Below are 14,979 nucleotides of genomic sequence, written 5' to 3'. Positions count from 1 at the left end.
TTCCTCACGAGATAACGTGAGGAACCTTTTTCTTTCCCAGTACTGGAGATTGAACCCCTAGCCCTTTGCATTGAGCTACATTGTCACCCCTTTTTAAAAAATCTTATTAATTTTTTAGGGGCTGGGGATTTAGCTCAGCGGCATAAGCGCCTGCCTTGCAAGCAGGCAGTCGTGAGTTCAATCCTTGGTACCGATAAAAAAAAATCTTATTAATTTTTAAACTTTGAGAGGGGGTCTCATTAAATCCCTAGATTGCCTGAACAGGGATCAAACTCATGATCCTCCTGTCTCAGCCTCCCAAAGTGCTAGGGTTACAGGCTTGCAGCACCACAACTTGCTGGAAGTTTTAACATAAAGAACAGTTCCATTTGACCAAAGTTAATTAGAAGCCATCTGTCTTCTTTTGAACCTCAGAGCAAAGGCAGATCCAGCTTTTAGACAGTGTTTTGGCTAAGAGAGTTCCCCTCAGAATTTTGGGTAGGGGTGTCAAAAAAGAATAAAACATCATTTGGAGATTTGTTCTGTCACATCAAGCTCAGAGTAAACCCTTTGTGGGTGTTAGTGGAGTTCTCTTTCCTCGGCCCAGGGATGAAATGCGACGGGAGGGAGAGTGGGAAGTGGTGAGAAGCTGTGCTTGTAGCCTGGGGGGAGGTCCTCAGGTGAACCTGTGTGGACACACCTATGTGGCCAGTTGGAGAGAAGGTGCAGGTCAGTACCTGCTCCTGCAGGTTTTTTGACCATTTCTACGTGAGGACTGGACAAGGGTGTATGTGAATGTATAGAATGCCCTTCTGTACATTGAGGGTTTTTTTTTGTTTGTCTTTATTTTTTACCTTTAGTACCAGGGATTGGAGACAGGGCTTTTGCACTGAGCTAGCTTCCTTCCCAGTCCTATCTATTTATTTTTGAGACAGGGTCTCACTGTCTGTAAATTGCCTAGGTTGGGCTCAAACTTGCAATCCTTCTACCTCAACTTTCTGGAATTCTGAGATTACAAGCATGTGCAATTATGCCTAGCCCTCTGATGGCCCATTTTAGGCTACCTAGGTCTCAATTTCCACAACTAATGGGGGGATAATGTGATGTCTCGGATTTGGCTTCAAATACTTGAGTAAAGTCTAAGAAAAGATATTGGAGGTGGGGGAGGAGTCAAATTAGATTGGCTGTGAGTAGTTGATAATTTTTTTTTTTTTGGTCCCTTTGAGAAAGGGTCTCACTATGTGGTTCAGGCTAGCCTTGGGCTCACTTTGTAGCCCAGGCTGGTCTCAAATTTGCAATGATCCTCCTACCTCAGCCTCCCAAGTGCTGGAATTACAGGCCTGCGCCATCCCACAGGGTTGATCATTTTTTGCAAGTTATGTAATGGGTACCTAGGGGTTTGTTACACTATTTTCTCTATTTTAAAAGTTTTCATAATCATCCATTTCTTTACTTATTTGGTACTGGCGTTTGAACCTAAGGCCTTCTCACTGAGCTACAGCCCTAGGCATCCTCCTCCACCCCCCTTAATTTTTAGACAGGGTCTGGTCAAGTCTCTAAATTGCCCAGGTTGGGCTTGAGTTTGGCAATCCACTTGCCTCTGCCTTCCAGAGTGCTGGGCTTGTATATATGCACCACCACACACAGCTTCATTAAATTTTTAAAAGGAATGCATGCGCGCGCACGTGTGTGTGTGTGTGTGTGTGTGTGTGTGTGTGTGTGTGAAATAATAGGAATTTCCCCTTGCATTCACCATGCAGACCAGAGACGTTATGACAGTGACAACTACCGTGCTGCACTATAGCATTTACTTGGCACTTTTGGGCAACCAGGCACCCAAGACAAGCCCCGTTTGTTCCTTGCAGGCCAGTGGCAGCAAGTGTCTACAAGTAAGGGAATCCCTGGTCGCCCCACAGACTCCTCCCCCTGCTCACCGCCTCTCCGGCCCCTCCTCCGAGGAAGAGCTCCGCTAGGGCCCAGCAGGTGTGGGGTTAAGGCTGCCTCTTTGGGGCCCCAGCCGCGCAGCAACTGCTACAGCGGCGGCTGTGGCAGGCCTGGCTCGGGGCCAGCTGGCGGGGAGCCCCGGTAGGGAGGAGGGAGGAGGAAGAGGGGAAGGAGGAGGAGGAGTAAGAGGAGGAGGAGGAGGAGGAGGAGGAGAGGAGCAGTGAGCAGGCTCGAGGAGGCAGGACTTCCTGGTGTGGGGGTTGTCAACAGCCCAGAAAGAGAAAGACCGAGACGGAGTCCTAGCGGAGGGAGCCGAGCCGCGGAGAGGCTGACCCAGCGGGGCCATTCGGGAGCAGCTTTGGGAGAGACCCTGTCGCGAGGACCGGCTGTCACCTGGAGCAGCACGGGGGCGGGCTGAGCCGCCCCCACCAAGTCTTCGGGAGCCCCGGGGCTGCAGAGGCCCGGCGGGCAGACGCGGGCTCTGTCCCCTCTGCACACAAACTTTCCCGGAGATGCCTCGCGAGGCGCACCGCAGCCCCCGGAGAGGGCCGGGCAACCTCTGATCGCACTGCCCGGGTCCAGGAGGCCCGAGGAGGACCGCCCGGTATCTTAGTCACTGGGACCCCGGCTCTGCTGGCGGCCGAGGCCCGAGAGGTAGGACTGGGGGCCCCGGCGGGACTCTAGGGGCGGAGGGCAAAGGGCCTGCCCCAGGGATGTGGGGATTAATTGGGGTGAGGGGCGTGGGGGTTAGCCAGGCAAGGCGAGGAGTCGCTTCATCTCCCCCACTCACCCATGCCCTGGAATCCCATCTCTGGGGCTAGTTCGGTATTGCGAGTTTGAATCCCAGGCAATGCCCAACTTTGGGTCTCAGCCGCCTCTTCCTGCTCTCTCGTGCCCTCTACGTCCTGTCCCCTCTGCCCCTGTGCCTGTCATCTCTGCCTGTCTCTTTGTCTCTGGGTCTCTAGCGGTTTCCCCTTCCTCCCCCGGTCCTGCTCCCCAGAGAGGAAGCCCCGGAGGTAGCCTGCTCCTGCGCGCCCGCGCGCGCGCGCGCGCGTTCTCACTCTCACTCATACTCTCTCTTTCCAGTTTGCAAACTCAGCTCTGGAGTTCGGCAAGGACAGCAGCAGGAAAAACCTGCCCCTGCCCCCCCACTCCTGCCACCTCCCCTCCCCGTTTCTCCCGTCACCAATCAGGCACCCCCACTTCCCACAAGTCCTCCTGACATGTCGGACCCAGACGTCCCCAGGGGCCCTGATGCCCCCGCCATGTGGCCCCCCTGTTCCAGGGGTGCCTGAACCGCTCCAGGAGCCCAGCCCCTTCCCTAGCTCTGCCGGGTCCAGAACTCCCAAAGACCATGAGTGGGGGCAAGAAAAAGAGTAGTTTCCAAATCACCAGCGTCACCACGGACTATGAAGGCCCAGGGAGCCCAGGGGCTTCAGATCCTCCTACCCCGCAGGCCCCCACCGGGCCTCCGCTTCGCCTGCCCAACGGAGAGCCCAGCCCCGAACCAGGGGGCAGGGGCACCCCCAGGAATGGCTCCCCTCCACCCGGTGCCCCCGCCTCCCGTTTCCGGGTGGTGAAACTGCCCCATGGCTTGGGAGAGCCTTATCGCCGAGGTCGTTGGACGTGTGTGGATGTTTACGAGAGAGATCTGGAGCCCTCGAGTTTTGGCCGGCTTCTGGAAGGAATTCGAGGGGCGTCGGGGGGCACTGGAGGCAGATCTTTGGATTCCAGGTTGGAGCTGACCAGCTTGGGCCTGGGCACCTCCATGCCACAGCAAGGCCTGTCTCAGGGCCCCACCTCCTGGCTCCGCCCGCCCCCCAGCTCCCCTGGACCTCAAGCCCGCTCCTTCACAGGGGGACTGGGCCAGCTGGCCGTGCCTAGCAAGGCCAAGGTGGAGACACCCCTCCTGTCGGCCTCACCGCCCCAGCAGCGCCCCCCAGAGCCCAGGACTGGGGACAGCACGATCTCCTCCCTGGCTGTCACGCCCTTGCCCTCCCAGAGCATAGAAGTGGAGGCTGGGGGCTCCGCAGTTGGGACCCTGCCACTGTCCCGGAGGAAAGATGGAACCGTTCGGCTGAGGATGGATTTGGTTGCTCCAGAGGAGATGGGACAGGTAGGAGTTGGATTCCAGGTTGCAAAAACACTTGAGGGTTGTGCTTGGCCTTTTAAACCTTGGCTTAACCTCCATCCTGGGCCTCCTTGCCTCCAAGTCTATCCCATCCTTCCCACCTGTCCTGTCACCTGTCTGTCAGGTAGGTCACACAGCCCCTCCTGTGTCCCTGCCGTCACATTTTGAGGTCTGCATCTCTTTGTTTTATCTGACTCCCCTTTTCCTGCATTCACTCTTCTTTCTTTCTTTCTTTCTTTCTTTCTTTCTTTCTTTCTTTCTTTCTTTCTTTCTTCTATTTGGCCTTTATATTGTTGCTTTTGTCCCCTTGACTCTGTTTCCATAAAGCCTGTAGCTAAGTGACCTGCTCACTTCAGCTGCACCCTCTGCCTTGCCTTTACCCCCTCTGGCTTCAGGTGATGAGTGTGGAGGCCCCGGCTCTGTGGGTGTGGGCCCCTCAGGGAGGAGCTGCCAGGGTCTGGGGCTGCCATAAAAGGTAGGCATTTCATTGCAAGACTTCAGATCCAGGACCTGGGAAGGCTGTCTCTCCCACCACATACCCATCCTAGTCCCTTGGCCAGCTCTGTTGCAAACCAATGTTACGGGGCTGGGAAGTGGCTGGTTTGTCCTTTCACCTCACACTCTGCTCACCTGAGCCGATCCAGCATTGCTAGCAGGGGGTGGCCTTGGAGTGGGAGAGGTGAGGAGCAAGAGGGAAGGAGTTAAGTGCTGTGTTCTTTCTGCTTCCTGCCTCTGAAAGAGGAACAAGCCTGGACTGGGGGCAGGATGCCTGGGTCCTTGGCTGGGGAGGGTGGGCACCAGGGATGTGAGGGTTGGATGCTTCTGCCCCCGAGGAGAAAATAACACCTTGGTCTCTGGGAGGGAGGAAGGGCAGGGAGTGCGAGGATGAGGGCTCTTTCCCCTTCCTGGCCTTGGGCACAAACCACAGTGTAAAAATATCCTGAGCCTGGATGTCTGGGCCCTGTCAGGACCGGTCAGGACTGGCCCCCCCACTCCCTCCTGGCCTCCAGCTCAGCGCTCATGACCCTTACTCCTCCTTCTGGAGTCCTTTCATTGAGCTCCTACTCCAGGGAAGAAGATGCAGCCCAAGTCCCCGGACTTACCCAGCGCGGGCCACTAGCCCCTCTGCTTTCTGGCCTAAGCCCTGCCAGAGCCTCCCCTGACTCCACAGACTCTGCTTCTCCCTCCTCAGCGTCTGAAGCCCTCCTTCCCTCCACCCTCAGAGTCCTGATCACTTCCTGTGTGCCTGTCATAGTGTTGCTATTTCCCTGCCCCAAACTTTGCTTTTCTTCGGCAGTTTCCCATATACCTTCTGGAGCCAGGGGGCACCACAGAGGGCCCCTTGCTCTCCTGTCCCTCTCACCATCCTGGACTCGCTGTTCCTGGCTTTTGCAAGAAGCTGGGGCCTCCCAGGGCCTCCCAGAGGCTGCGGGTCTTGTTGCTGTCACCCCCGCCCTGTTGCAGCCGCCCCCAGCGCCTGTTGGGCTCTGTGTGTCCACACCCAGCTCCACTTCCCCACTCTCGTCTGCGACCCCCCCCCACACCCCAAAGCCGGGAAGGGAGGAGTTGAACTTTACCTGAGGCCTGAGAAGTTAGAGAGGCTAGAATGGGGGTGGGGGTTGTGGAGGACCAGTTTCTGAGGATTCATTCATTCTACAAATAGCTACAGAACAAACTTACCTTCTAGTTTGGGAGACACAACAAATACTTTAATTTCAGATAATATTAGGTGCTGTAAAAATGAAACAGTTCAGTGGGCCAGTGAGTGGTGCCTCTCTAAGCAGAAGACGTTGGAGTCACATGAGGAAGGCAGATGGGCAACCCGGCTTGCTTAGCATGTGGGAGACCCCAGCTCCCATCCACGGCACTGAAAAAGAAACTAGATGAAAAGGCAGACGACAGAAACTGGGCTGAGGGAAGGGAGCAGTGCTAGAAACTGGGGCCCCTGTCTCACACCCCATGGGCCACGCAGCCAGTCCTCAAGGTGACACCAGGGCCCTTGCTTCTGCCTTTCCCAGGGCTGGGAGGGAAGGGCTTTGGGAACAGGGCTGCTGTGTCCTGGGGAAAGAGAAGGCAGGGCAGGGAAGGAGACCCCTGCTTCTCTCTCCTAGTTTCAGTTTCCTCCTTTCTCTGTTTCCAGGTGCACCCCCTCGACTCTCGCCCCAGCTCCCCGGCCCTCTACTTCGATGCCAGCCTTGTTCACAAGTCTCCAGATCCCTTTGGCACAGCAGCCCAGAGCTTCAGCCTGGCTCGCTCCATGCTGGCCATCAGTGGTCACCTGGACACCGATGATGATAGGTAGGTGGGTTCTGTGGGGTGGAGCGTGGGCACGTGGGAGAGCTGCAGGTACCTCCCAGGTGAACTTGGGGGGACCCTTTAAACAGAGAGGCCGGCTGTGGCACAGCCGCTGGGCGGAGTTCATTTGGGACCTACTCCCTCTCTCTGGAGAGAGCTGGGTGGGACTCCCTGGCTTAGGACTGTCAAGTCAGAGACTTTCAGAGTTTGAAGGGACTCATTGTTGTCAAATTCCAGAGCTCTTGCAGATTTAGAGATCATCTGGCCAAGCCTAGGAACCCACTGGCAAATGTGCCGAGACAAGAATAGGGACTTAGTCTCCTCCCAGCTGTGTCACCCTCTGTCCCTGCTGATGGGAATGGGGTGCGTTAGGGTCCTCATGGACTGTGACATGACATCCTTCTAGTTCACACAGACCATAGGACTTCCAGTACCAAAAAGTATTACTCTGTAATTGTGTTCCCTTTGGGAATGCAGCCAGCAGACAGAGTGAAGGGTGCCATGGGGGCTGAGCCCTGCCACGGCAAATCTGCAAGACTGCAGGGACAGCACATGAGGGCAGAACTTTCTGGCTCTGTCCTTTAGGAGAGAATGCCCTGTTTGGTGACAGGGTGGGCAGGACTTCCTGTTTTGAGGACCAGGTTTCAACATTCATAGGAATGTTGGCCAGCTGAAAAGGGAGGACCCAAATCATGATAGCTAGGCTTCTGGCTTCTGGCTTCTGGCTTCTGGCTGTGGACTGATAGGAGCTGGGAAAAAGGGCTAGGAAGCCATTATTTTTATTGGAAGGAGGAGTGGGACTTCCTGTTGGAGCTCTGCAGGGGGAGGGACTTCCTCTTTGGAAGGAAATGTGGGGTGGGACTTCAGGAGTGGGTGAGTGGGTGAGTGGGTGCTGGAGGGACCCATTCTGGGTAGGAGTTGCTCCTTTCTGTCTTCCCCTAGGTGGCGCTGCCCCTTGGAATCAGGGCCTGGAACCCACAAAAGAAAAGGCCCAGGGGCACTGGAGAGATTGGGGAGTCACAGAGGAAAGGGGATGGGGTGGCCAGGAACCAGTGAGATGGAAGATGAGGGGCTGGTGCCCAGCAGGGCTGGACAGGGCACGGTGGCTTCTGTGCTGTCTCCCAGATGGCTCCCAGGAATGTGTGAGGTGTGAGGTCGGCTGGCAGGGAGAGTCACCTGCCCCCATTCCTGCTATTCTCAGCTCTTCCCACCCTCTCCCCCTCCTAATTGGGAGGTTCCTTGGCAAGAGGGCTCCCTGTCCCTCCTCCACCCCTGTTTATTTCATAGCCCAGCCTCCTGCTTCTCTGTCTTATTGGGTTCTGCCTTCAGAGGCTTCAGCTCTAGTCCTTCGACTTGTCCCCTCCCTGTCTCTCTCTGTCCCACCCCCTCTGCACATCCTAGTCTGACCGGTCCGGTCCAGTCCAGCTACAGCCTCCCCTTTTCCCTGCCAGCTCCAAGGCTCTGGGGCTCTGGCCTGGCCCAGCCCCTCATGCTCCACCTTGCTGGGCCAGCAGATATGGATTGGACTTACCCCTTACCCCCTAGGAATAGGGTGTGTAAGACCCTGCCTCTTCTTTCTGGCTGGCAAAAGACCAGGGTCCCAGTGGCGTGGGACCTCCCTTTTGAGATGAAAATGGGCTGGGGCATTTCATGCCAGGATTGCAGGTGAAGGAATAGGAGTGCTTTCCTAATCCCCAAATTTGGGGATGGGAGACGAGAGATTGCCTGATGAATACAGACATGTTCCTGGTTGGAAGGTCTTGCATTCCCCCGGTGGGAAGTACCTGGTCAGGGTGTGAATAAGTAGATTGGTGGGAATTTAGCTCAGTGGCATAAGCACCTGCTTGCAAGTGTGTGGTCATGAGTTCGATCCCCAGTACCAATAAAAAAGAAATAGACAAAAAAAAAAAAAATAAATAAGTGGATGGATGGGTGGATGAGTGGATGGATGGCCAGACTTGGGGGATGGAGTGAGGTCCAGGCATTAAAGGAAACAGTGCCCTCCTTTGAGTCCAGTGCTATATCTTACCTCTTGAAATCCTAAAAGCAATTCCATGATTCCACCTTCCAGATGAAGAAACTAAGATTCAAGATTGGAGGGTTTAAAAAAAAAAAAGATTGGAGGGTTTTAGCCACTTGCCTGAGGTCACCCAGCCACTGAGCCACTGGGCTGCAGATGGAGCCTGGGTCTCAGCCCAAAACCATGCTCTCTCCAATCTCCTTCTGGGACACCTGTGTCCCAGAGAGGTGGTGGCACTGGGCTCTAGGGTGTCCTCTCTTGTGGACAGAGGCAATGACAGCTCACTCAAATGTGGAGAGAGCCAGCGCCCTCCCTTCACTGGCCTGGTCCTGCTTCTAAGGGCACCACAGATCTGGGAGAGGTGTAGATGGGGCTCTGGGCTGGGCCCCGGGGACTTCTTAGAACACATGTGGAGCCCAGAATTGACTTTTCCCAGGGTCCAACCCTCCCCACCTCTCTCAGACACCTGCATTTTCATCTGATCCTCATGTTGAAACTTTTATTTGACCTTCAAAGGGAAAGCCCAGCTGCTAGGGCTGTCCTCACCATAGAACCCAAGGGTCCTGCAGAGTTAGAGTCCCCAGTTGTGTGTGTTACACACTGCACAACTCCAGGGTTGCCCCACACATTTGAAGTCATAGTGCATGCCTGAGAATCATGACGGCTTGCTGGAAGGTGCTGGTCAATGTGTTGAGGAAGGGGATATTTTGTTCTAATTCACAGAGTTGCTTTGGGGGCATGTGGGAAGGGTTTGTCCTGTCTGGCCAACCCCAGATTCCTGCTCCTGCCCCTACCTGTGAATTCTAGCACAGTGCCACATGCAGCCTGTCAGCTGGAGGTTATCGAAGGGAGGCCTTGGGGTTGCCAGAGCTGTGGTGGCCTAAAGTGTTAGTACTGGAATGTCACAGAGGAAGTGCTGTCAAAACTCACCAGCACTAGACAAACAGGAGATAGTCATCTATCGGCCAGCAAATGTTTATTTCTGGCAAGAACAAATGACCAACTTGGTGCTTTTGAGTGGTGTCCACCAGGCAGGCCCAGTGCTGTTGTTCCTGTGTGTCCGTCTCTGGTGTCTGTCTGTACTGGGGTGGGGTGGGGTGTTGGGTTCTCTGTGACAGCCCAGTGTCCACCCACACAGCCCAGTGTCACAGACTGAAATAGTTGAAGAACTGCTTAGACATGGCCTGGCCAGCCCTCTGCTCTTAAGCATCCTGTGTCCTCTTTCCCCCCTGCTCTGGAGGCCCCAGGTGTCCTTCTGGGATGTTTGTCTTGCTTCTCGGGACCCTTGGTTGCTTTACCTGTCAGCCCCTTCTGCACCCAGAGGTTGGACAGAACATGGAAAATTCCCAGCTCTCTCTAGCTCCTTTCCTGGCTGCAGGGCCTCATGCAAGGGTCACCTTGGATTGAGAGCTGGTCTCTTGGTAGGGAAGCAAGTTGGAACTGACAGCTGGGAGTGGAGGCCTGCAAGCTGCATGGCGCGGAGAGGAGCTCAGTAGGGGAGGGGAGACAGGACCTGTGGTCTGGGCCATACAGGGCTAAGGGTGAAGGGCCAGCTCAGGGCCAGGCAAAAGCTGGCCAGGTGGGGTTGTAAGCCACAGGGTTAGGCCAAGGCCTGGTGTCTGAGCAGTGGAGAGGGAGCCCTGGAGCAGAGCAGGTTGCAGAGGCTTATGAAGACCCTGGGCCACCACAGTTTGAGGGATCATCAGAATCTGGGGCCTAGAGCCCAGCATACTGGGGCCAGCTGGGAGCCTGGTTTGGGGGACTGGATAGCCAGGCCTTGGTTGCCCTCTGGCGGCTTTATAACAAACTGCAGTCAGACTGCTCCTGGCTCCCTGTCCTCTCCCTCTTAGGGCTGTTTCAAGGCCCAGCTCCTCTTCCCAGTGGCTCACCTCTGGCCTCACCTTTCTTTCCCTCCTGCAGCCCTCACTGGATCCTTGCCTGCAGGTGCAGGTCCACACCCACAGCCTGGATTTGACTTCCAGGGCTCTTCGTCTTGGTTTCTATTGCCATGGTGACCGTTCTGTTGCTCCTGCACTGTGGATGTGCAGGACCCTCTGGCTCAGGCTCTAGGGGTCAGACGTGATGTGGAACCTGTGTTGGGGGTGCTCATAAGCACATCAGAGCCTCCCTCAGAGCCATGGCTTTCTTCCCCTAGGCCCTGAGGGAGATGTCTTCACCCAGAGGGACAGGAGGGGGTCAAAGGTGGGGGGCACATCTCCCCAACCCAGACCTCTTTCCCCACAGCCCCTCCCTTGTGCCCAGGCTGGCAGCTGACTGTCCCCACTGCCCCCTCCCTTGCACTCTGGGAGCAGTGCCAGGGTGAGAAGGGGACACTGGCACTGACCGACCACGTCTGGGAATTCCCGCCCACTGTGGAGCTGCGGGAGGGGGTCCCCGTGTCCCTGAGGAGCCAATCGCAGCCTGGCCATGCCCCGGGAGGCGGCGTATATCTCTCAGGCCAGCACCCCCATACCCCATCTCCTCTCAGCCCGCCTGGCACCAGCTGGACCCCACTCTGCCTGGGGGGCTCTGAGCCCCCCAGGTGTTTGCTTTGATACCTACCTTTCTCTTCCGGGGAGATCTGAGGAGCCTTGCACCCCCAGGATGGCCCAGCCAGGGATCTCTGTCAAGTCCTTGGTGTCATCTTATGAGACCCAAGTAGTGGGAAGAGCTCCCGGGCCACCCCGAAAAAGGGGCTGTGTCTCTTCTCCGTGCTCCCCACGCGGAGCATCCCCTATCCGAGGGGCACCTGGGCCACCACACCACCGGGGCCTGGGGGGGCCTGGACAGCGGCCCTCACCCTGCCGGGGGGTGGACAAAACCCTCCTGCCCCTGATTCTCTACTGTCACAGGTACAGGGGACTTGGGACTGAGGTTGCTGCCTGCCGGCGCAGGAAGGGGTGAGCAGCCGCCGGGAAGCGGTACCTGGGAAGGAGTGGGCTCCTCCGCTTACCTCTTGCCTCCCTTTGTCTCTGCAGCAGCTCTGGCATCCTGGGTGGCATTGACAACAAGATCGAACAAGCCATGGTAAGAGAGGACATCTTGGTCCTATTATCAGACTTCCGCATTACCCTTGCCTGCCCTACTCTTCAGGAACACTAACTCTGCACCTTGGTGCCCCTTGGTCCCCTCCTCAGCCCTTGACTGCCCTTGACCTCTGGTCCCCATCCCTGTCTGTGAGCCCTGCCCACCCTCATCTTTGCCTCCTGCCCTCTTGCCAGCCCTGCATCCTCCCCTGCAGCCCCTCCTCCTTGGGCACAGGGACCTCACACAGCCACAGCCTCCAGGCACTGGGCAGCGGATGTGGTTCAGGTGGCCTGGCTGCCCTGATGCTTGGCCTGTTTGGTCCCCAGGATCTGGTGAAGTCTCACCTCATGTTTGCAGTCCGGGAGGAGGTGGAGGTGCTGAAGGAGCAGATCCGGGACCTGGCAGAGCGCAACGCCGCACTGGAGCAGGAGAACAGCCTGCTGCGCGCCCTGGCCAGCCCGGAGCAGCTGGCCCAGCTGCCCTCCTCGGGGCTCCCCCGGCTTGGGCCTCCTCCACCCAATGGGCCCGCCGTCTGAGCCTCCGGTCCCTCACAATGTGCCTTTGGGGGGCTTCGTGGCTACCTGGCCTCGCGCCAGCTGCCTGCCCCCTCTTCCTATGCAGCTTTAATGCCCCCTGATCCCAGGGATTGGGAGTGCAAGGCTCAGCAGTGGCCTGTCCCTCACCCTAGCACGGTCACCCCAAGTCCCCAGGCCTTGATGGAGGAGGGAGGACTCAGCATGGGATGGTGCATGGAGTCCCCTCCACGAGTAGTTGATGCCAGTTGCCCTTCCTCCCTAGGCATCAGTGTTCTGGGCCCCCCTGCAGTAGGTGGTCGGGGTGGTGGGGGCTGGAAACCTTCTGGCAGACCCCACCCTGACCTTATTCTTCTCAAGCGTCCCCTCTCCGCTGCCCAGGGGAGGGCATATGGACAGCATCTGGAAGTTCTGGGATTCAGGTTGTTCTTAAAATAATAATTAAAAATCTGAAGAAACTTGAATTTGGAGGTGGGTGTGGAGTTAGTTTCGTCCAGACTTGCGTGGGGGTGGTGCCAGCAGTTTGTCCCTGCTGTCCAGGCTAGATTGGTTCAGTGTGGCAGAGACAAGAGTAGTGGACAGAGATGCTGGGGATGGAATCCAGTGGTTTGGGTCCTGGGAAGAAGCAGGCAGGCTGGACAGGGGAGCGGCGTGGGGGGCGGCATTGGCCCACGTGCTGGGGGCAGAGAAACAATGAGGCCTTTGGCCAGGGTGCAGGATCCACCCCCAGTTTCCCATCGAGCCCCTCTGCTGGCTGGTTCCGGGTGGCTGCTGGGGGCGGGGTGGGGGTCCTGAATGGGCCCCTTGTCTCCAGGCTGGGTGTGAGCCAGGCTCCCTGGGCACACGGTGCCCTTGCCAGGCCTGGCTGGCCTCAGTGGCTTCCACCCCCAGCTGGCTAAGGACCGCCCTGTGGGGGAACAGTCTCCTCCCTGGCAACCTGGGCTCAATCCAGTACAGGCAGAGAGCAGCTAGGGAGAAGCACCCCACCTAGAGGTCAAGCGGGGAGCAGCAGCCTCAGCCTTCAGGGAACCCTGTGAAGAGCTGCAGTGGGAGCTGTCCTGCTGCATAGGGCCCTGCTGGCTGGGACCCCTGGCTGTCACCCCTGGCTGTCCAGCTCCTTAGATACAATTTGCAGCAAGTTCTCTAGCTTCTTGAGTCTCAGGTTGAGATGTCATGGAGGATCATGTGACATAATGTACGGAAAGCACCTAGCATGCACTGGGCCTCGGCCAGTGTCAGTTCCTTCCCTGGATGTGGGCAAACAGGGCCCAGGCCAGAGCAATCGGCTCTACAGTTTTGCAAGGGGCTCTGGGTTTGGGGCCAGGGCCATGGCTCTCTCAGTGGGCTGGAACTTGCCTCAGCTGGGGTTCTCATCCTCTGGGACTCCTGCCTGAGCCCGTCCCAGGGAGAGCAAGGACCTGAGACAAGGTGTTGGGGATGCTTCCCCACTGGACTTTGTATCTGTTCACTGATGTGCTTGAAATCATTCAGCTCTTGCAAGACCCCTCTGGTGGTAGCCACTGGCCTGCATCCTGTCATTCCATCTACCCTAATGTTTGCTCTGCAGTCATGGCCTGGGTCGTGAGATTTTTCAAATTTGTTAAGTGAATTTGGCAAAATATGTCTGTTGGGTGACTTTCACACACTGCCTGATCTTCATTGTGCTGAGATAGAGTCCTGGTCAATGCCACCGTGTTGTCCCCCTCTGCTGAGATTCATGACAAGACAAGGCAGCAGGAGAGGGAATGAGGGACACGGAGATTGAGGGTGGTGGTACCAGCCTGTAATCTCAGATCTCTGGGACTCAGAGGCAAGACAATTGCCAAGTTTGAGTCCAGCCTCAACAGCTTAGTGAGACACTGCCTCAAAATTAAAAAATAAATAAAGGGCTGGGGATATAACTCAGTGCAAAGGTCATGAGTTCAACTCCCACTATTACCCAAAAAGAATTTAAAAAGTAATAAATGGGATTGGGAAGGGGCTTGAGAAGGCTGAGGAAGTCACCCAATCTCTGTTTGGCTTCTTTCCCCTTGACTATCATCTTTCTCTCTCTCTCTCTCTCTCTCTCTCTCTCTCTCTCTCTCTCTCTCTCTGTTTCTCTCTCGTCTGTGTTGTCTTTTTTTAAAAAAAAATTTAAAAAATTTTTATCGGTACTGATAAAAATCACGAATGACAATCAAACTCACGACCACCTGCTTGCAAGGCAGGTGCTTATGCCGTTGAGCTAAATCCCCAGCCCCATCTGTGTTGTCTTTTAGGTTACCTTCTGGAGATTCCAAATGAACCGGATCATCTTGGAACACAAGAACTGGAAGAAACATGCATAGAAGGAAGTAGAGAAGCCTCTTCCAGAGTTGGAGGCTTGCAAGTTGGCCAGGCCCCCCAGGGAAGCTGTTTCCCAGGACAGAGGAGTCCCCAAGGCAACTGAGCTCTGTGTGCTGGATGGACCCACAGGCAGGACCCAGATGGGGAGGGACATGAGAGCCACCACCTGCTGTGACTGTCCCAGTATGCATGGCCCTCCAGTTGGCATCCACCCTCATGATCTCTACCCTGCAGTCCAGCTGGCAAATGTGTTGCAGGAAGGTGAGCCACTTCAACGCAACCCTGGCTGCTACTTCCTCCCTCTTCTCCTTGGTCTGGTGCTCTTCTGTCCCCAGATGCTGAGGGCACAGCTGTGAACGCCTGGGAGCACAGGGTGATAACAGGCACTGTTGATTCTGTATCCTGAGGGGGGTGGTGCAGGAGGTAGAGGAGACTGCACGGGCAGGGAATGGCAGCTCAGATGCGCCTGCGAGTCACCAAGGCTGAGCTAGCAGAAGAGAGGTGAAGCTCAGACCCAGAGAAATCACTTGGCTGGGTGCTTTGTTAGGAGAAGTGGGAGAAAGGAAGAGGTGATCCCCAAAGAGGAACAGCAGGGGTGTGGGGAGCAGGCCCGAGGCACCAGGGGGGGAACAGAGCAAGCCGGGTGCCTGGGGCTGGCAGAGACCAAGCAGGATGGATGAGACCAAGTTGTGCAACTTGAATTTGACCCTAAGAGCAATGGGAGC

At 56.4% G+C, this 14,979-nt stretch overlaps 1 protein-coding gene across 2 annotated transcripts; it reads left to right on the top strand.

Annotated features, from left to right (window-relative positions):
- The first annotated feature begins 2,156 nt into the window (after positions 1-2,156).
- Tsc22d4 (TSC22 domain family member 4) lies at positions 2,157-12,393 on the top strand. Of its 2 annotated transcripts, none has more exons than XM_005003696.4 (5): positions 2,157-2,577; positions 3,010-4,039; positions 6,195-6,352; positions 11,351-11,396; positions 11,723-12,393. In XM_005003696.4, exons 2-5 carry the CDS (start codon positions 3,278-3,280, stop codon positions 11,930-11,932), a joined length of 1,176 nt encoding a protein of 391 aa, XP_005003753.1. In that variant the 5' UTR covers positions 2,157-2,577; positions 3,010-3,277; the 3' UTR covers positions 11,933-12,393. The 2 variants fall into 2 exon arrangements, with proteins under 2 accessions (XP_005003753.1, XP_003470020.1); XM_003469972.5 differs by having other exon boundaries at positions 2,160-2,577; positions 11,348-11,396.
- The last annotated feature ends 2,586 nt before the right edge of the window (positions 12,394-14,979 follow it).

Source organism: Cavia porcellus, unplaced genomic scaffold (genome assembly GCF_034190915.1).
Source record: "Cavia porcellus strain 051 isolate PalLab524CR breed Dunkin Hartley unplaced genomic scaffold, mCavPor4.1 scaffold_23, whole genome shotgun sequence".
Classification (NCBI taxonomy): domain Eukaryota; kingdom Metazoa; phylum Chordata; class Mammalia; order Rodentia; family Caviidae; genus Cavia; species Cavia porcellus.
This window is presented reverse-complemented; position numbering and strand designations above follow the sequence as displayed.